Below are 23,049 nucleotides of genomic sequence, written 5' to 3'. Positions count from 1 at the left end.
TTAAAATTTCACTCATTAAAAGAAATAACAAAGAGATAGCCGAACTGCCTAAATGGTTAACGACAAAGCGAGGAAAAAGGTACATGAGATACGGAACATGGAACATTAAAAGCCTACATGGAAAGGAAAACGAATTAATAGATGAATTTAAAAAATCAAGATTGGATTTGCTAGCAGTCACAGAAACAAAAAAGAAAGGTCAAGGCTGCCAGAAAATGAAAGATGGGTATATACTTTTCTACTCAGGGGTAAACCCAAGAGAATGGGGAAAACAAGGGGTAGCTTGCATAATTAAACCAGATCTCAAAGAATATATTACTAAATAGCAACTAATAAACGAAAGGTTGTTGACAATTACTATAGATTTTAAATCAGACAACCAAGTATTCACTGTAATTGTTGCATATGGCCCAAACGATAATGCCAATAAAGAAATTAAAGATGAATTCTTCGAACTCTTACAAAAAACAATTGAAGAAGTTCAAGGGCATATCATACTACTAGGAGACCTTAATGGCCGAGTAGGGAATCAAGTAGATGAAGAAACGAAACAAGTGTTGGGATCACAAGGAGAAATAAACCGGAATAATAATGGAGAAAGAATAATAAATCTTTGCCTTACAAATAATTTAGTAATAGCGAATACTATGTTCAAGCATAAAGAAATCCATAAGTTTACCAGGGAAGAGCCCAATAGAAACGAAAAATCTATAATTGACTACGCCATCATAAGCAGATCATACTGGAAGTATACAAAAAATGCAAGAGTCTACAGAGGTCCTGAAATAGGCAGTGACCACTACTTATTAGTATTGGAAACAATCCATAAAATAAAAGTTGAAAAATGTAGAAAAAGTAGCAAGGAAATAAATGTTAAGATAAAGAACTACAAACTAAAGAAAGAAGAAACAGCCATTGAGTATAAAAGTAAAATAGAAGAGAAGATGAAAGAAGTAGAAAAAGAGATATATGAAGACCAAGATGTAGAAAACCTATGGTACAGATTCAAAACACTTCTTCTAGAAACAAGCAAAGAAATTTGTGGTGTATCATTAAATAATAAACAGAAGAAATATAAAACACCCTGGTGGACTGAAGAACTAAAAGAAGAAATTAAAAAGAAAAAGCAATTATGGAAGAGATATATAATATCAAAGCTGCAGGTTGATAGAGAACTATACAACAACCAAAGAAATAAAGTTAAAACCTTAGTGAAAGCAGAGAAAAGAAAATGATGGGAAGACTTCGGACATACTTTAGAACAAAATTTTAAAGGAAACCAAAAACTCTTCTATAATGTTTTAAGAAGAATGAGGTCAAAGAAAGAATGCCCCATAAAGTTTATCAAAAATAAGGATGGAAAGTTACTCACAAATTCCGAAGACATCATGGAAAGATGGAAACAGTACTTTCAAGAATTATTGGAAGATGCAGGACACAGAAAAAATAGAACCCTAAGAGCAAGACACACAAGCAAAATAGAAGATCAGAGTGAAGAAATTCATGCAAATGAACTGTTAGCAGCAATAAATAAAATAAAACTGGGCAAATCAGCAGGCCATGACCAAATAACACCAGAAATGATAAAGAATTTAGGAACGAAAGCCATAAAATTTCTTTTACACCTATTCAATGTTGTATGGAAAAAGAAAATTATTCCCAAAGACTGGGAAGTAGCTATAATAATCCCTATATTTAAGAAAGGAGACAACCGCAAATGTGAAAACCATAGAGGAATTTCGCTTTTAAGCGTTCCAGGAAAATTATATACCCGCATTTTAGAAGCGAGGCTTAGGAATCAAATAGAGGACACACTGGATGAAATGCAATATGGCTTTCGAAAAAATAGAAGCACACAGGATCTTATCTTCAGTCTTAGACAAATATCAGAGAAAACATTGGAATATGGAAAAGAACTACATTCATGTTTTATAGATTTTGAAAAGGCCTTTGACTGAGTTCCCAGACACTTAATATGGCAAACATTAAAGAAAAACAAGATACAAGATAACTTAATAGCAGTCATACAAAGCCTCTACAAAAGTAATAGAAATTATGTAAGAACCAGTAATAATAGATCAAAAGAATTTGAAACAAATGTAGGAGTGAGGCAAGGCTGTATCCTCAGCCCTCTTCTCTTCATCGTAGTAATGGATGAAATTTTAAAGGCATGCCAAACAAAAACAAAAAAATTCCACTTAGGATACAGGAAACTGAAAGAAACCAGGATTTCACATATGGCTTTTGCAGATGATGTAGTAATTCTAGCAAATACAGCTGAAGATCTGCAGTACAATATCAACATTTGGTATGAAGAAACAAAGAAAAGAATATGACCATAAATATAAACAAAACTAAAACAATGATCATATCTAGAAACCAACAAAAACACATAATAAAAATAGAGAATCACCAACTGGAGCAAGTCCACTCCTTTAAATACTTGGGATCATATATACAAGAAGATGGTAGACTAGACACAGAAATTAACAACAGGATAACCGGGGGAACAAAGCTATTCTATGCAATGAAAGGCCCACTCCTAGATAAGAAAGAAAGAAGTCACCCAAAATACCAAAATGGCAGTGTACCGTTCAGTGTTTCTACCAACATTAACATACAGTTGTGAGTCTTGGTGTTTAACAACAGGAAACAGAAATAAACTATAAACAATTGAAATGAAACATCTCAGGAAAGTGGCACAAAAAACAAGACTAGACCGAATAAGAAATCAAACCATAAGAGACAGCCTTCAAGTTGCACCTCTGAATCAATTCATGACTCAAGCCCAAATGAGATGGTTTGGACATCTCAATCGAATGGAAGAAGGAAGAATAGCAAAAACTGTATACAAAAGCCAGAAAATAGGAAAAAGAAACATAGGCAGACCCAGGAAAGGTTGGCAAAAGGAAATTAAAGAAAAATTGGAAAAGAAGGGAATTAACTGGAAAGAAGCAAAACAACAAACCCTGGACAGGACGGCATGGAAATCTCTTTGGCAAAATCTCGACGCTTAAAAGCATAAGAGATCATAGACGAAGAAGAAGAAGAAGTAAAATGTCAAATGGACCTCTAGTTGGTGAGAGCAACCACAAAGTGATCACTTGGTCTTTCAATATTAAAATATTCTGTTGCTATGGAATGAGAAAGGCAAGCTGAAATGGTGTCGAGTTTGTAAACTTGTGAGTGAGTTTGATGAGAGAAAGAATTTATATAAGGTGGATAGTTTGCATCTAAACAGATTTGGTGTCGGCACTTTTGAGAAAGTATTGTTCAGTGAAAGTTTGAAAGTACAATGTCAAGGAAACTAGAATGTTTGAGCGGGGGATGCAGGTGAACATGGGTTCAGGAAGCCTAGAGGTTAGGAAGTGTGAGAGTGATCACATGATGCAAAATGTAGCACCCCAGGTTTTAGTGGGCTAAACACAAAGTGTAAGGAAGGTTGTGGGATGAAGGGGGGATATTGCCGTTTATGTATGCTAATGCCAGAAGTGTTCAAAATAAGGTTAAGGAGTTTTTGGCATTAGTTAACACAACTTGGCCAAATATTATTGGCATTAGTGGTTGACTGAGGAATGGTCATAGGAATAGAAGGCAAGAGATATAGTATCTTTAGGGAGGACAGAAGGATAGGGCAATCAAACTTAAAGTATCCCTGTTTAAGGCCTTGTGGAGTGCCACCCAGTGATCCAAATGCTGTGAAACTTTGCAGGAATGCATTGTGTATCATACAGAAGTAATATCTGAGGGATAAAAAAGTTCCAAAACTCACCAACACTGAATGTAGATGTAGTAATTTTTCTGTGTATGTATGGAGAAAAGCAACACAACATAAATAACACATTTTTATTCATTTCCATTATGCGCTCATTGGCTGTACTATTCAATGTGATGTCCTTCCAGTATGCCACAAACTGCATCCTTTGCACAGTGTGTGTGTGTGCAGCTGGTTGGAACTGATGTTGGGCACATGCTGCATTATACTGTCTTTCAGCAATGGCAAGTTATCAGAATGATCCTGATAAACCCTGTCTTTGAGAAATCCCCAGAGCCAGAAGTTAGGGGGGGGGGGGTCAGGTCTGGAATGAGGCATCCATGCAGTGGGAAATACACGGCTGATCACTCTGGCTTCTGTAACACGTTTTTAAATAACCTTCTGAAACTATTAGAGATCAGACTCAATTGTAGCTGCCAACTAGAGGAAATTTTTCTATGCCTTTCTTTAGTCAGTTCCTGATTTAGTCGATCTTTGGTGCAGGGAAAGAGAGTTTTTCTTCTCAGAAATTCTATTTTTTTAACCCAAATTGGATAAAATTTGACAGTAGAGCTCACATTATTACAAACGATGAAATTTAGTGTTTAGGATCACAAGATGGCAGCAGTTGTGTGCTATAGTGGTTGGCTGGATGATAAAATGTATATTATATCATTTATCAGAACACTTCTCCATATAAAAGAGAGGGAGAGAGAAAATTCATTTGTATATTTGGAAACAAATTATAAAATGTTTAACTTAAAGAAATATAAAATAATACTGACCTTATAATACCAAAGCTATCAAAGTATCCTCCTCTGCCTTGAGTACCAAAAGGTTCCTTAAATGATATCATCACACTATCAATATTTTCTCTATTCCAGATAGGTGCAAAAATCTGATTTCCAAATCTGAAAGGAATAGACCAAATAAAGTCAATGAACATATATCTTCTGTTGCTTTTTATACAAACATATGTTAAGGAAATGTGCTATGAAAGAATAGAAAGCTTTCTTTACCTATCTCATAGATGATTCAAATAAAAAACAATAGCTTTGTGCTCTTCTGTGATACATTTCTTTAACATTTTCATATATAGCCTTTAATGTGGTACTCCATATGCTCTTGTAAACCTCATCATTCATCTTAATTATATTGCTACTTCATACTGGTGTATGAAGAAGGGGGGAGGGGATCACTATACCAAAATCATGATGCATTTACTGTATTTTTCTGATTCTAAGATGCAAATTTTTTCACATTTTAATGTCTAAAATCAGAATACATCTTACAATCAATGATGTCTTACAACTGCTGTCAAAAAATGAAAAAAAAAAAATTTTTTTAAGTTACCGATCAACAAGTGGGAAAGAAGAGTGGTTGTTGGGGAAGGGGTCACAGTCCTGTAATAGTTGTTATAATCAGCACCCTTGTTCATATCTGGCAATCCTGTTGTCACTACAGTTGAGTGTCGCATGTTAACAAAAATTTGAATTCCCAATTGCCACTTAAAATGCCTAAAAAGTTTATACTATGATGCCACATAGAAAAGGAACATTATTACACACACATCTTTATGTATATAATTTAGTAATAGTGAAGGAAATATTATTATTATTATCCTAAGACCCCTGCACCATGGAGTCAGAGACTCATCAGGGAGGTCCCTTTTGTCATACACACAGCTCATCATACTCTACCTTAAACACATTCAAATTCTCTGCAGACACTGTGCTCTCAGGCAATGCATTCCAATCATTCACAACTTTCTATGCAAAAAACCTGCTTCTCACTCCCTTGCTCACACTCTCCTTATACAGCTTCTAGGAATGACCACTTGTTCTCCGCCAATCTCCTGACATTTTATGAAAAATCTCCTCAACATCAATTCTATAACACCTTACCAACTTATACGTTTCTATCACATCACCCTTATTCTTCCTATCTGCTAGACTATACAAAATGCATCATCACAACCTTTCTTCATATTCAAAAATTCCAGAGATCAGAAACTATTTTGGTCAATTGTTTCTGGATGCTTTCCAACATTTCTTCATTCTTTCTTTTGAAAATCAGGTGACCAAATCTGTACGCAGTAGTCCATATGTGGCCTAATCAGAGCCTTATACAATGGAACAAGAATCTCCTTACTTCTACAAGACAGCATCTTCCATGTCATTGCCAGAATTCGTTGTGTTGGCCTCACAATTTTGGCAATATGTGCTCTAAATTGTAGATCCTTATTCATCATCACTCCAAAATCTCTTATTTATCTCCACCTTCAACAATATATCCTCACTAAGAGTAAATTCTACATCCCATCTTGGTTTTTCCAAATTTTAAAACCTTACATTTCACAACATTGAACTGACATCTCCACTTCCATGCCCATTCACTCAGTCTATTCAAGTTTTCTTGTAAGGCCACAACATCTGCTCTACTCCTCATAGTTCATCCCAACTTTGCATCATCTGCAAACAAATGACATTAACATACAGGTTAAACAGCAATGGCTATAAAACAGACCCCTGAGGCATACCACTAGTGACTTTCCTCTTCTGGAATATTGCTCCACCATACACAACTTGTTTTGCTGTTTGATACCCATCAGACAGCAAATCTCCAATCCAATGCACTAGTCTAATATCCAACCTCTTTCACTCTAGTTTGACTATCAACTTATCATTCAACTTATCATGCAGTAATCGATCAAAAGCCTTTGCAAAGTCTAAGTATACTACTGTACATCCATCCACACCCAATGCTGCTGTAACCTTATTGTAATAAGTAAGTAGATTACTAAAACATGACCTCCCTTAAGCAATCCGTGCTATCAAAAATAGTACCATTGTTGTCAACCCAATTCTGGATCCTGATTCTCACTAGCCCTTTCCAACACTTTAACCACACAGATTGGCCTATAATTTGATGCTTGAATTCTGTCATTTCCTTTATGAAATGGTACAATCTTGCCTTCCTTCACTCCTTTGGAAAACTTGACTCAATGTAAGAATCATATTAAACAAATATATCAAAGAAGATGTCAACTCCCCAGCACATTCCTTCAAAATACATGGGATATTTCATCAAGTTCCACAGCCTTATTAATATCAAGTTTGCTTAATTCTTCATATACCACTTCCTCACTCATAGTCAGTCTCTCCTCCTCATCATCCACTGCTGGCAAATTCTCCATGTTGTCATGTTCACAAGGATGAAAGACCTTTATGAACTGCTCATTAAATATCTCAACTATATCCTCCACAGCAGTTATCCTTATATCATTTTCTCTAATCAATGCCATCCTAATAATCATTCTTCTTTTTGCTGGGTATATATCAAAAGAACTCACTAGGTTTTTTTTTTTTTGCTAACTGCTGCTCATATTGACTTCTGTTATTACCCTTACCAAATCGAGTCACCCTCCTTGTCTGTTCTTTGTATTCCTCATGGAACTGATTAGTACCACTCCTCTTATGTTGCCTCCATAATACCTTTTTTCTCTGTATTGTATGCTTAATTCTCTTCATTCATCCATTTCACAGCCACCTTATTTAACCTTCAGAATACATTTAGACATTGCTTCTACTAGATGGTTCTTGAATATAACCCAAGCAACAGTGATCTCCTTCCCACCCAACTACTCATTTCATGCTACAGCTTCAAGTTGTCTCCTGAGCTTCTCATAATCCTTGCAATCCTTCTCATAAGCCTTGTAGTTCTGTATATATCCTTTTTTCAAGGAAGTGCTCACATGGTTGACGACCACCTAGGTAATCACTTCATGGTCACTCTCACCAACTGGAGGGAGATTTGACACCTTATTTATAATAACATCCTCTGATGAGATGATCAAATCCAAGACTGAATCCTTGCATGCCCTCTATTACATACTGCTTGAGGTAGTTGTCCCTCAAAAACTCAAGAAACTCATTTTCTTTACTTCTGGTTGCTATCTCATTATCCCAATCTATATTGCTATAATTAAAATCACCAATAATGATCATGCTTTTCCCATTTGCTTGGCTAATTTCTTTATACGTTTCCTGGTCACCATCCACATTACCAGATCTATCCAACAAAGTATTTCATTCTATTCACGTCTATCTCACACCATACTGCCTCAAAACCACTACCACTATTTCTCCCTTGCATCTTTATCCTGTATGGACATAACTTTTTTTTTTCTATCAACAATAGCACTCCACCTCCCTTTTAAATCCTTTCTATCTTCATGAACTATATCATACCCTTCCATCTCTATTCCTGTCAGGATGTCATTCTCATCCAATCATGTCTCACTTATTCCAACAATTTTAGGTGAATGAACTCAATCAATGCCATTTCCTTTGTTTCTGATACTTCTAGCATTCATATAGAAACATAACAGCTCATTCCTGGATCTATAACAATTCACGGTGTAGAATTTATGGAGACACAACACGTGCTAGAATAATTACTTTACTTAAACTTTCGGAAAGTAACATTCAATGTTTCAAACTCTGTATTGAAGTCATCATCTGGAAAAATACATATGTATAAGATACAAGCTATACAAGTTTGAGCAGGTGTTCAGATCACACACTTGAAACCTCCACAGAATTGACTGGAAAGGCATTAAGTTCGTACACTGCACCAAAACCTGGTTTGAAAGAAAATTCAAAGAAGCTTGTAAAATGCTGAAACATTATCCAAACTTGAACAAAAATGATGGATTAATCATTCCAAGAATATGGAGGACCCATCTGCAATCCGTATAGCAATAAGAACAAGCCCAAACAGATCTAAATACGAGAGGACTTTAGAAATGTTTAATGTAGTTCTGTTTATATTTTGTTTTTATTTAAAATTAATTTTTATTTAATTTAATTTATTTTATTTTTATTTATTTATTTTTTTCACAAGAGGTCGGCTAGCTTAAATAATTAACAAGCATTTAGATTCATCTTACTTTTGTATAGTGCAGTGTCGTGTAGCTTGTATCTTATACATATGCATTTTTCCTGATGATGACCTCAATACAGAGGTTGAAATGTCCAATGTTACTTTCCTAAAGTTTAAGTAATTATTCTAACACGTGTGTTGTGTCTCCATAAATTCTTCACTATGAATGCTGACCACTGTATAACCTTAAAAGAAAGAAATGGATCTATAACAAGTTTCACTGATATATATATATACCACTTATTAGATGCGACTTCTCCATACTTTTCTCGAGCCATTTCTTTTTCTCCTTATGCATCCCAGAACCACCTTCAAATCCAACTGTTTTCCCTACATCCCAGGTCATCCCTTTCCCTTTTTTTGTCTACACATACATTCACATCCTCTTGGAGCATTGACCTTTCTCATGCTGTGTTACTCTGTCTGTCCTGAGTCTCTCCATTCCCCTGTTTGTTTTTCATACTTGTTTTCTCATTCTCTACACTCATGCTACCCACTTCTTCATTCATAAGCACCACTTCAGTCTCTCCTTCCTTATTCTTCCACTCTTTCACATTGCTTCTTACTTGCTCAAATTCATTCTCTGAACAAAGTACTGTTCCTTCCAGCAGCAGTTTCTCCAAATGACTCACACACCAAAACCATTCAAATACAGTCCGTTCAATTATACAGTTATACAGTTCAATTCTTTAACACATTAACAAACTGCACTCTTTTCTCTTCACAGATTTCTGCTAAGATATCATTCATAATTCTTGCTCTCTGCCTCTTCTCATTACTGTCATACCTAAGCAACACACTGACTACCTTTCCTATCACACTATCATCTTACGTTCCTACTACTACCAACTCCTTTGCTTGCTTACTCCTCATATCTAATGCCTAATCACTCTATTCATTTTCCCTCCTGGTAAACAAACCTTGTGCATCTTCTCATTTACCACACCACTAATAATTGAATCACCATACAATACCACTCATGGGACTTTCTTTGCAATTTTTGTCATTACCTTTTTCATACCAACATCATTTGTTTTTGTCTTCTTCACTCTTCCACACATATTGCAATTTTTTTCCTTTCACTCTGTGTCCACCTCATCTTTACCAACTCAACTTTCAAATCTTGCATCCTTTTTTCACTATCATTCACTCTTGCTATTTTATCGCCAGTCACACACTTTGCAGTCAATCCCATTCACTACCTTACTGTTAACTGTTTTGTTTTTCATTGTCATTATTGCCTACTTTATTGTTAATTTCACTCTGTTTTTTAACATCATTATCACCCACTTTATCATCAAGAAACTTTTTTTTCCTTGCTATCACTTCTACACACTCTCTGAACATTCACACACACTACAACTGCTATGTCAGTTACGACACCGTGTTCTCTACTCATATTTAAGCAAGTCTCATGGTCCATCAGAATACTGAATTTCCTACATAACCACAGTTCTTTTCTCTTATTCAGCCTCTACATTTCTTTGGCATATTCACGGTTGAATAAATTATCACAATTCCATTCTCTTGCACATAACAACAAAGGCTTTACAGGACCTAACAAAGGAAGATAACCACAAGTGGATGAAACTTATTATGTTTTGTTACTGAGCAGGCACAACAGGATTACCTATCACATACCAAATAATTTAAATTACGACAGGAGAAATTGCTATATTCCTAAGAATAGATGAAAGAAATTTCAAAGCAATGAGAGATTGATGTGGATGATTCATGCATTGTGTGGGAATACAGTTAAAGCACTGTGTCTATTTGTCAAAATCTTTTAATGACTAAACAAAAAGTAGCTTAATCTCCAGCACCACAACTCAGTTGAGGAAAAAAACAAAACTATGCATTAAATGAATTAGGAAATGCAGACAAAAGCCCAGTGTTCTTTAGAGTGCTAAAGAGATCAAGATCATGAGAATGGATTATGAAAAGCAGCATATCATTATTATGTTATGTAACTACTGATGGCCCTATATCCATAGTCTTGTCAGCCTCCAAAAAAACTTAGAGCCTGAGAGTTATAGTTATGCTATCTGCACAGTGTCCCCCTTTTTTTTCCCAATGGATATCCGTTTCTGCTCAACAATACTATACTATATTCTCCTCAACTTACAGAGTTACTCATCCTATACACATCCCCACTGATAAGCTTTAGAATGCTGTTCTCATATTTGGAGCAATACACCAAAAAACCCTCACTAAAAATTCTTGATGTCATTCAGAAGTGAACATGACTCATATAGATATTCGGTTTTTGCTCTGTCTTTTTTATGGGTATTTTCATGAGCTAAGTTCTACTGAACTGACTTAAATCATCCTTCCACTTTCCTTGATACCTGTTAAATTGCAAACAGCTGCTGGTCAACATAAATTCACAGTTTAAATTCAAACTAGCTTCCTGTACTCTTCTTTCATTTGGGATATTCTTTGCCCTCTGGAAGAGCCTGCCACACATATCGTTACCAAAAGACTATAACATTCAGTTGTTCAAGAAAAACATCAACAGATTCCTTCTTTCTTATTAACTACTTGCATATGCAAGGTGCTAATATGCTATAGGCTTTATTTAACCCCATACAGTTGTATTTTTGGAAAATATTTAAAAATTTATTTAATAAATTAAAGTAAAAAGACTCACAGTAGTACTTCATTTATTCAGCTTTGAATAAATACTATGCATATTATATTATATAGATATAGATATATAGATACTGATATATAGATACATATTATATAGATACTGTGCATATTTTAATTCATTTCGAGACTTTGGATTCACTACATCCTGACCAACAGCATTTTAGAAATAACTTGTTCTTCTCTTTCTAGCCTGTAAATTATTCCACCAGAATCAATTCTGACATGCACATTTCAATCATATCACTAGTTTTCTCATACTCAACAGTTTTTGTAATTTGCATTCTGGTGTCTATCTCAGAATCCAAAATTTTACTAGTCTTAATGTTACTGTATTTTTATCATTCATCACAGGAATGGTTCTAGAGTTTCCTCATTTGCATATTCCAGGTGACCAACTTTTTGCATTGTGGTATAAATGAATATTTTGTTATATAGTGTGGGCTCAACCGATCAACTTATTATAATATGCAAAAACTATTTCTCTATCATTCTTCTCATTATTGCTACAATCATCCCCCCACCACCTTTGTCTTTGCAGCTTTATTATTATTATTACGGGTATCTCCATGGAGTCGGTAGACTCATTGCAGGAGACCCAAACTAGCAAAACAATATCTGTCATATCTCTTCTCGAATTCATTTACAGACGAAGAACTCACAACTAAGTCAGGCAATGAATTCTACTCATTCACCACCCTCCAGGCAAAAAACCTTGTTCTGACACCCTTGTTAACCACACGCTTCTTTAATTTCCAGGGATGACCTCTTGTTTTCTTCCATCACTATCACACAGCTGAAACATTTCCCTGCATCAATCCTATAAAAACCTTTCAGTAATTTAAATGTTTCTATCATATCCCTTCTTTTCTGCCTATCAATCAACCTCCGCAATCCACAAGCTCTCAATCTATCAATGTAGGGAGCATTTTTTATATCACTCACCAATTTAGTCACTCTTCTCTGAACCCTCTCCACAGCCTCCTCATCTCCAAGGAATCCAGGTGACCAGACCTGAGCACATTGATACTTCCACATAATCCAAATGTGGAAGTATCAACGCTTTATAAAGGGGAATAATAACCTCTTTATCTCTGGATGTCAGTGTGTTCCTCAACAACCAAGTAATCCTATGTGCAATCTTGGACACCTTAGCAATGTGTCCTCTGAACTTCATCTCTCTATCTACCAACACCCCTAAGTCCCTAGCCTCATCAATCTCTTGGAGTACTGTTCCATCAATGTAGCACACAGCTGGTAATCTTTTAATCCCAAAATGCATAACTTTACACTTTTCCACATTGAACTGACATCCATTACCTTTTGCCCATTCTACCAGCTTATTTAAATCATCCTGCAAACTTTCAACATCAGCTTGATTTTTTATTGCACTAGCCAACTTTGCATCATCAGTAAACAACTGAATATCTCCCTTTAAGCCATTTCCTATATCATTTATATACAAATTAAACAACAATGGCCTAAGCACAGAGCCCTGAGGCACACCACTGGTCACCTGCCTCATCCTGGACTCAGCTCCTCCATACACCACCTTCTGATATCTCTCCCTGAGCCATTCTCCTATCCACATCACCAATTTAGTATCCATTCCCATCTGCGTAACAGTGTTCCATGGGGTATCCTGTCAAAAGCCTTAGCAAAATCCAGAAGTATCACTGTGTAGCCAGTTCCTTTGTCTAACTCAGATGTCATTCTATTATAAAAAGTTAATAGATTGCTAAGGCAGGATCTACCTTTAACAAAACCATGTTGGCCTCTATAGAGTATCATATCCTGATCCACCCATTTTTGAATTTTGTCTTTAACCAACTTTTCCAATACTTTTACCACTACTCCTGAGATGGTGATTGGTCTGTAATTAACTACTGCAGTTTTAGAGCCACCTTTATGCAAAGGAACCACTTTGCCTAACTTCCACTCCCTAGGGACCATACCAGAGTTCAAACTTAAGTTAAATATCCAAGTAAGAGGGGTTGACAATTCCTTTGCACATTCACGCAACACCTGAGCTGATATTCCATCTAAATCTACAGCAGTATTTGCATTTAAATTTTGCAATATATTAAATACATCTAATTTCTTAACTTCATTTCTCACATTAGTTATTGCTACAGGTACAGAGATATCCTCACTTGGGTGATAGACTTTTGAAAAGTGATCACTCAGTAACTCGACTATTACATCTGATTTTGTCACCTCAATACCATCAGCACCCACTAAAATTATCCTTCCGAAGTCATTCTTCCTTTTACTTGCCACATAGCGGAAGAACTCTTTGGGATTACCCTTGATCTCCTTGGCTAAGGTCTTCTCATAATCTGATTTAGCTTTTCTTACTATGCTGGTAACCTTCCTAGCTTGAGCCTTGTACTGCTCATGGGTGTACTGACTGTATTTCTCCTTGTACATTCTCCATAACATTTTCTTTTTTTGCAGATCAAGCTTGATACTACTGCTCATCCATCTAATGCCTACCTTGTTTGTCTTCCTGACCATGGGGACACAATCTGATATTGTTTTCCTCAGATATCCACTGATTTTATCCCATGCACTGCTAACATCTTTCCCCTGCAATGTGTTCTGCCATTGGATGGCGGCAAGCTCACTCCGAAGCTTGTTATAATTGCCTAACCTGTAGTTCCATATATACCCCTTCTTAACAGAAATATTCACAGATTTTGCAACCTCCCAAGTCAATACCACATGATCGCTTTCACTAATTGGAGGTAACGAGGACACCTTACTTATGCATATATCCTCTGAACCAATAACCAGGTTTAACACTCTCATACCACATGTCCCTTCAGTTATGTGCTGTTTCAAGTAATTATCTCGTAGATGTATGAACTCCATTTCCTTTTTGCTACGTGATATTTCCTCCTTCCAATTGATATCAACATAATTAAAATCCCCCATAATAATCACTAAACCTGCACTCATTGCACTAATTTAATTTGCTGATGCATGAATTCAATATCTACCCCCCCCCCGTAACCCCTGGCCTTTAGCAGCATCCAACTGTATATCTGGTTACATTGGTCACTATTTCGCACCAGACTGCCTCAAATGAACTCTCATTCACATGTCTATCCTCTTGATATATACTACTTTCTTTGGCTGCAACATCAGCTGTCATCAACAGTACCTCTCCCCCTGTTCTATCCTCTCTATCCTCCCTGAAAAATACTGTACCCATCACATTCAATTCCAGTGACCACATCTTTTGCTGACAGCCAAGTTTCACTAATGCCTACAACTTTTGGTGAGATTGCACTGACTAATGCCAAAAATTCTTCTCTCTTATTTCGAATGCTTTTTGCATTGGAAATTTCTTTATCTTATTTATCATCACTCTTAAATCCTATGTCCCTTCATATTTTGCAGTACAGTTCCTGCAATAAACAGTCTTTCAAGGACAGAATCTACAGGACATCATGTGTTGTTCTTGTCAAAGGTGATTCACTCCTATCCCTTTCATATACAACTAATCTTTATCCACTTCACCAATCTATTATTCACCTCCATTTTAATCGATTTAAACAGAAATCATTCCTCAGCTGATAATGTGATAATGGTACAATAGATTCAACTTACATTAGTGAGCACCGTTTTATAAAATTTTATGCTATCAATCTATCTTAAAAAGTTCTGCCCAAATGCTCACTCCTATGAATGCAATCATCTCAAAAGCAAAAAAAATGCTTTGTATGCTTTTTATTGTTTATTCAGCATTGCAATTATCTTTTGAGTTGTATTTGCAATCTTTGTTACATGGCCCCTGAACTTCAACTTCCTATCTACTAACACACCAAGATCCCTAACCTCATCAGTTTCTTCAAGTAATCCCACCAATATAATATGACATTGGATATCTAATCACGCTGAAGTGAATGACTTTACATTTACTGGCATAGAACTGACATCCACTTTCCCATGCCCAAAAATTCCAGCCTATTCAAATCATTCTACAAGTACTGCATATCAGCAGCAGCATTCCTGATTACCCTACCTTTCTTGCATCATTAGCAAATAGCTGTATGTTGCTTGTCAAATCTTTCCTAATATCATTAATGTACAGATTGAAGAACAGTGGACCACCCTTGTGATACATCACTGGTTATTTATTTATTTTTTATTTTTTAATTTTATTTTATTAATCTTTGTACTAGTTATGGGCAGTACTACCCTTACATCACATCCAGACTTTGTAGTCATTCTCTGGTGGCAATGCCATGCAACCAGTGTGCCCTGTAGGGTCCTCAAGGAAAGAACTTTTATATCTTTCTGCGTAAGCCCAAGCTGTTTTAAGTCCTTATAATTATCTGCGTTCCATACGTCATGTAAAGAATGGTGGTGCTGGTAAACCTCAGAGTTGCCCCATGCTCCTCCTATATCTTACTAATTAGATCCTGGTTATTCTTATAATACTTTACCTTATTATTATGGCAATAGGCTAGTGGGCACCCTGTTTCCACCAGCTGGGCATCACTACCCAAATGTCACCATCTCTTTTAATCACTAAGTCTGGCTTACGCAAACCCGCGGAGGTCCTATAATGTGGTTCCACTGTGGTCTCCCAACCTTTGTTCTTAAAGCGGTTGTTCAGAATGGAGACCACAGCATCATGCCTCTGCACGAGGACCCCACGGATGCGGAAGAAACAATGGGCAGGGACAATGTCTCACTGTAGTGGCAGCCAGCCCTACAGATTGAGTCGTCACTACCCTATTGAGCTTTGCGGACTCAAGTGGGCAGGGCATTGATCCTTGTCCTGATAAGGTCAATATATTCAAACCCAGGGAGGAGTCTGGTGCTATCCCTTACCCAATCATGCTGGGGAGGCACCAGATATGACTCTTTTAAAGGAGCACCATCTATAGAACAGTGAAGCAGAGATGTCCATCTTTTGTGTTCTGTGGGTGCTGACTCAATTAAGGTAGCTTGATAATGGGACCAGCCTTTAGCCCACCTAAAGTCTTCTTGTATTAATGGGCTATAAAAAGTTTCTTTGCAGATGGGGGGAAGAAGATAGTTCTAACTTTGCGATTCTGGACAAACACAGGCGTGGCTGTCTAATCAGTCATCTAAGTGATGGAACCCTGAGCCCACCGTACTTCACCCTCGCATGGAAATATGCAGTAGGGGTGTCAGTCAGAGTCATGATCTCACAGCTGAACAGACAGCCCTGTCCTTTTGGAACAGTACCGAGATATATGTCTTACCAAGCACCAACTTGTGTAAAAGCGAGCTAGGAGATAGTGGGAAAGGAGAAACAGTCTTTGCTGGGGCTTGAGAGGAGCTTTCCTCAAAGAAGCGATCCCGGCTTCTAGGATAGAAGGGATAGGAGATCTTCCCTTTGGGGTGAACATGATACCGAGGTATCTCCACTCTTCCAGGATGGCCAAAGCATGCAACGGCCTCCCATGCAGGGAAAACTCTATACTCTTGACCTTAAGCTTCTTGTCACAACCAGAGGAGACAAGAGCTAAAGCGCAGGACTTCTCTACATTAATAGAAAGGCCTCAAATAGAGAAAAAGTCAACTGTCCGGTCAAGGAGTTTCTGCAAGCCTACTTTATTAGAGGCTATGAGAATAAGATCATCTGCAAAGGCCATAGCATTAAAGGAAGAAGTGCCTAGAGAGTAGCCTATATGGTTAGGAAGAGAGTGAAGAAACTCATCTATGATGCAGTTAAAGAAAAGGGGAGATAGAGGATCATCCTGGCGAACACCCCGCACTGCGGGAATAGAAGTCACATGGGATGCTGTAGTGATAGTGATGGAGCTACCCAAGTATAGCTCCATAACATAGGAAAGAAAGGGTATCTTTTTGATATCTGTCAGTCAGCCATCCTCTTATCCACGCTAATATTCTATAATCCAAGTCTACCATGATGTATTCTGTCAAAAGCTTAGCAAAATCCAAAAGTATCACAGTGTATCCATTCCAATTGTCTAGTTCAATGGTAATATTGTTATAGAATGTGAGCAAGTTGCTAAAACATGATCTTCCCTTAGTAAACCCATTTGTTCATTGCAAAGTAGAGATTCACCATCAACCCATTTCTGAATGTGAGCCCTAACCAATTTTTCCAAAATCTTCACCACCACTCCTGAGATACTAATTGGTCAATAGTTGGATACATTGGTCTTTGCACCATCCTTGTGCAATGGAATTACCATACATTCTTTCCATTCCTGTGGAATCTTCCCTGTTCTGAGACTCATATTAAACGGCCTGGTCAAAGGAATAGCCAGTTCAGCTGAACACTCTTTTAGCACACGTGCTGATATTCCATCAGTCCCTACTGCTTATCCAGTTTGTGCAACAATTATTCATTTGTAAGGAAATTACTTATTTAGTTTGTGTTTAATTTATTCAACAATTATTCAGTTTGTGCAACAGCTCCAATACCTTGTCCTCATACATCTGAGTTTCTTCATCCAGTGAAGAGGTAGCAGTGAACTCAATGTCGCATACACCAGGTTGATAGCTTTAAACAAAATGGGAAATCATTAGCTGAACAACCTCTTCTGCATCTGTAACCCTCATGCCATCTGATTTAGAAGAGTTATTCTTTCATATTCATTCTTTCTTTTACTTCAGCATATCATTAGAATTCTTGTGGATTGTCTTTAGTACCAAGAGCCAGTTTCTTTTCATGCTCAGACTTGGCTTTCTGTACAAAAGTTGTGACTATTCTAACCTGCTGCTTATAATTTTCATAATGCACATTATCCTTATGCACATAGTATTCCTTCCACATTATAATGTTCATAATGCACATGGTATTCCTTCCACATGATTACACATCCATTTGATTTGATTCTTGTCTATTTATTCTTCAAACTCTCAGGGCACATTGATATCGCATCATTTAAGTATTGTTTAAATGCTTCCCATCCATCAACTGATCCCATTCCACTGAACTCGGTATACTCCTCAGTTGGTCATAATTTCATTTCCTGCTTTGTAGTTCAGCATGTAATCTTTCCTGAATGGAACATTCATAAACTTAGTCACTTCCCAAGTGAGTAATGCATGATCATTGTCACCAACCAGAGCCAAAATAATTACATCTTTAACTGAAATGCCCTCTGACACTATAATCAAATCTAACACTCGAGTTCCTTCTGTCACATGCTGCTTGAGGAAGTTGTCCCACAATAACTCAATAAATGCATTTTCATTCTTTTCATGAGATTCTACTGTTATCCAATTAATATTTGGATAATTAAAGTCTCCCATTATGATTACTCTTTTCGTGCTCATCTTGCCTATTTGGTGATGCATTTCTTCATCACTAGCGACTGATCCACCAGGTCTGTAACAACACCCCACTATAATTGATCTTGTTAGATTTCACCTCACACCAGATGGCTTCAAACTCATTGCCACATGAAATACTGTTAGTAGTAGTACTACAATCATAGGCCTCAACTCTAACTGGATTCAAGTCATCTGATATCATTAGCAGCACGCCTCCTCCTCTCCTATCTATCCTTCCTAAAAATAGTGTATCCTTTACACTTGATAGTTAGTATGTCTGATTCTGATAGCCAGGTCTCACTAATGCCTACAATCTAAGGTTCCAACATATTGACCAAGGCATCAAATTTGACCCCTTTGTTTCTGATACTCCTGGCATTCATGTACAGACATAATAATCTACCTGCATGTTCTTTTGTATACTCTTGTCTGCATGACACAGATGGACAACTTGCAGATCTCTATTCTTCTCTAGTGCCTTATACATGTAGACATCTTTCCACATGTTTGATGGGTCCAAACCGGATGAACACAAAGTTGAAATCGTTCTCACCTCATCAACATTTCCATGACAAAGCCCATTCCCATCATTAACACAGTTATATAAAACATTGTTGCTCTTACACTCATATTTTCACCATTTCTCCCTTTATGATTTAGTTTTCCTGACTCTCTGTGTTAGGTCTCATACCAGTTATTAGTGTCTCTAGACTCCTGATACTAAATGCATTCAGGTGTAAGCCATCCCTCTTATACAAATCCAATCTTTCCTCATACTCACTCCATGCATCCAAAAACTCGCATCCATTCCTTCTACACAGCCTATGCATCAAATCATTTGCCATCATAGCCATTCTTCTTAATTCATTTTTATCATATCGAGTTAAAATACTGATGAATTTCACTTTCTCTCCCTCCACTCTCGCCTCTTCCAACAACCCTTTCTCATACTGAACTTATCGTTAGTTAAGTCATTAGTACCTACTACAATTACAATTTCATTTACTTTTCTTTTCTGTTTTTCAATTGCTTCCTTTATATTCTTAATTTTCGCTCCAGGAAAACTCAAAGTTATAACTCACTCAACAACATCATGTTTTATTATAGTCACCATACCAAATAATCTCTTTCTTTTTACTAACAACGTCACTTACCTGATTTCCATTACTTCCTGATTTACCTGTTTCCGTGCTTAATTGTTTCTTATTTTGCCTTAATTTTCATTTTCTCCCTATACTCATTTAAACGCCTCTCGACTTTTTGTAATTCTCACATCATTTCTCTGATGATCTGCTTCAATTTTGCTATTTTGTAGGTTAACTCATTTTCATTAACCTTCTCCACAACTCCAATAACCTCATTAGTGGGGATAGCCGTCTTTCTCACTTGCGGTGTTCTTTTTTAGCATTACTTTTCTTGTGCATTTTTGGTGCTGTTTTAAACTTATATTTATTGTTGAAATATCTTAATAAAAATATGTCATAAAATACTAAATACACTAAAATCTACACTAATATACTATAAAGCACTAATTTGCTAAGGAAAAAACACAATAAAACAGACAAAAATCACGAATTTTACACAAGCGCTAAATTTACTGACCAAGCACAATGTATCCTCGAACCAATATATATATATAAAATCCAGACTGACAAAAGCTTGGAATCTAATACAGCCGATATAACAGTGGTTGAAAAAAAGTGGTGAAAACAAGGGTGTTCAGTTTATCAAAATATCAGTACCAGGAGATAGTCGGATTGACGACAATGAAACTGAAAAAATTACAAAGTATCGTGAGTTGCAAGTCGAAGTTAAACGAATCTGGCAAAAGGAAACGAAAGTTGTTCATTTCCATTTAATAGTTCGTTTCCTCCTAAAGCACCTATTATTATTAGGTGCTTTAGGAACATCCCTAAAACATTGAAAAAACATCTATAAGCACTTGAGTTAGATGGATTAAAAATTGGGAAGCTGCAAAAAGGCCACTTTGTTCAGTACAGCATTCATATTCAGAAAGTATTTCCACAATTCATAGACCCTTGGGTAGGGCTCAAATTAGTGGAATATAACCAGCCTTTTACTTAAGACTGAGGAAGCAAATCAAGCTTAGATGAATATTATATATATATATATATATATATATATATATATATATATATATATATATAAAGAATTATATAAAGAATAAAGTGTATACATAAAAAAATAACATCACAATAATAGTTAAAAAAAAACAAAATTAGAAATTCTGTAGCTATACTTATTCCAAAAATCTTGGGACATGCATGACAAGAGATGAATTATAATTTAAAGAAAGACATGCTACTCACATTTTACTTTAAATAAAACTTAATACTCCATCAGTCATAAAAACTGTTGCTGCTACACCTCTAATTTTTTTCAACAAATATTTGAATTTTGTTTAATATCTGTGAACATTCAACATTCTTTTGTGAAATGCTGTGTATAAAACAAATCTTTGCAAAATCTCTTGTGATTGTTATCTTTTTAATATAGTAATAAATTCTGGCAAATTACAAAATTTTTACAAGTTTTAATGTCTCGTATTAGTTTTAATTTAGCAAACATTAAATCAAAGCCAAAGCAAAATTACTTAAAACAAACCTTAAAGTCATTAAATTCTGCACCATTTCCTTTCCCAAATAATGGTCAATTCGATATAATTCTGTCTCTTTAAATAAGGAAGACAGGTGATTTGACAGCTCAGCAGAACTCTGAGAATCTCTACCAAATGGCTTCTCAATAATAACTCTTGTCCATCCTCTGAGGAGGGGGAGAAATATATATATTATTTATAGAATTTTATCATTTTAATTTATAAAACTGTAAAAAAATTTCTTTTTATTTCATTTATTACAATTTTAGTCATTTTAAACATTTTTAACATTTATTTCAAAGAAATAACCCTTCAGCATTTATGAAAACAGTAAATCATATGTTAATGAGTATCTTCTATCTCATCAATGTTTAATCATTGCAAATATTCTAATGCACTTAATTAAATGTTTGTTCTACACTGAGGATGTACTGTTACTTTCAGTACGAAATATTTGTACCTTTATTTAATTAAAGTTATTACTGTGGTCTATACGTGTTCCATTATTAAAAAACTATCTAGTATATACAATGTCTAAATGCATCCCAAGGGTGAGAAGGTTAAGTAAGGTAGGCGTGAAATGGTTGAATAAAGAGATTAAGCATGCGATACAGAGAAAAAGGACATTATGGAGGCAGCATAAGAGAAGTGCAAATAACCAATTCCATGAGGACTACAAAGACCAGGTAAGGTGGGTGATTGGTTAGTGAGGGTAGCTAAAGAGACATATGAACAGCAGTTAGCTAATTAAGCCAAAAAGAATCCTTAGGAGTTCTTTCGATATGTAGCCAGCAAAAGAAAGAATGATTATAGAAGGACGATACTGACTGGAGAAAATGGTATAAAGACAGCTGTTGCAGGTGTGGTAGAGATACATTATCATCATCATCATCATCATCAAATTCCTGCCATGTACCCTCAAGGGGTGTACAGGATATGAAAGTACTACATGAAAAAATTACATCATTACTAACTTCCTATCTACAATTTTCCTCCAAATCAGTCTGGTACTTGTCAAGACTCCAACATTATCAGATCTTATATTTCTATCGTCTAAGGCACTTTATACCATATCAATCCACCTATATCTTGGTCTTCCCCTGGGTCATTTTCCTACCTGGAAGAGAACACTTGTTTTGCTAATCTTTCCTCTCCCATTCTATTTAAGTGACCATACCACCTGAGATTAGCTCTGCTAACGCATTCCTGGATGCTGACAATGACAAGTTCTTTCCTAATATGCTCATTTTTAATATGATATTGCCATTGATGCCATCTGTTCATGCCTCTAATCTTTCTCAGGACTCTCATATCTGTCCCAGCTCTCAGATCCATAAGTTAAAACTGGTTTGAACACTGTCTTGTACAGCTAATTCAGTGTTCCGACTAATTTCTCTCTTATTCCATATGAATTTATTCAATTGACTTTCCACCATACCAGCTTTGCTGATTCTGTTGTCTATTTCTATACTTAATTTCCCATCTTCAGTAAAAATCGTACCTAAGTAGCTGAAATGTTTTACTTGTTCCACAGGTTCTCCATTCACAACACAGTTGACATTTTCAATGATTCTGCCTATTTTCATTGTCTTTGTCTTTTTATTGCTGACCTTCATACCTATTACAACAGCTATTCATTTGTCAGAGAATCTTGCAGACTTGTAGCGAACTTATATTTAGAAGTATAACATCATCCGCATAAAGCAAAGAGCTGACATTAACATCTCCAATCTTGATATCATGTCCAATACCACTTTCCTTCATAATGTGATACATATAGATAATGAATAACAGA

At 36.1% G+C, this 23,049-nt stretch overlaps 1 protein-coding gene across 1 annotated transcript in view; it reads right to left on the bottom strand.

Moving 5' to 3' along the window:
• The window catches only part of LOC150100651 (glucose-6-phosphate 1-dehydrogenase-like), a 221,548-nt gene that overhangs the window by 84,607 nt on the left and 113,892 nt on the right, over positions 1 to 23,049 (bottom strand). The window contains exons 5-6 of the mRNA XM_090401922.1: positions 21,263 to 21,421; positions 4,540 to 4,665 (exon numbers count right to left, since the gene is read on the bottom strand). Coding sequence (XP_090258048.1) covers positions 4,540 to 4,665; positions 21,263 to 21,421 — 285 coding nt within the window. The remainder of the gene's footprint in view (positions 1 to 4,539; positions 4,666 to 21,262; positions 21,422 to 23,049) is intronic.

This window comes from Typopeltis vanoorti, chromosome 12 (genome assembly GCF_054136105.1).
Source record: "Typopeltis vanoorti isolate ZY-2024b chromosome 12, IOZ_Tvanoo_1.0, whole genome shotgun sequence".
NCBI lineage: Eukaryota > Metazoa > Arthropoda > Arachnida > Uropygi > Thelyphonidae > Typopeltis > Typopeltis vanoorti.
This window is presented reverse-complemented; position numbering and strand designations above follow the sequence as displayed.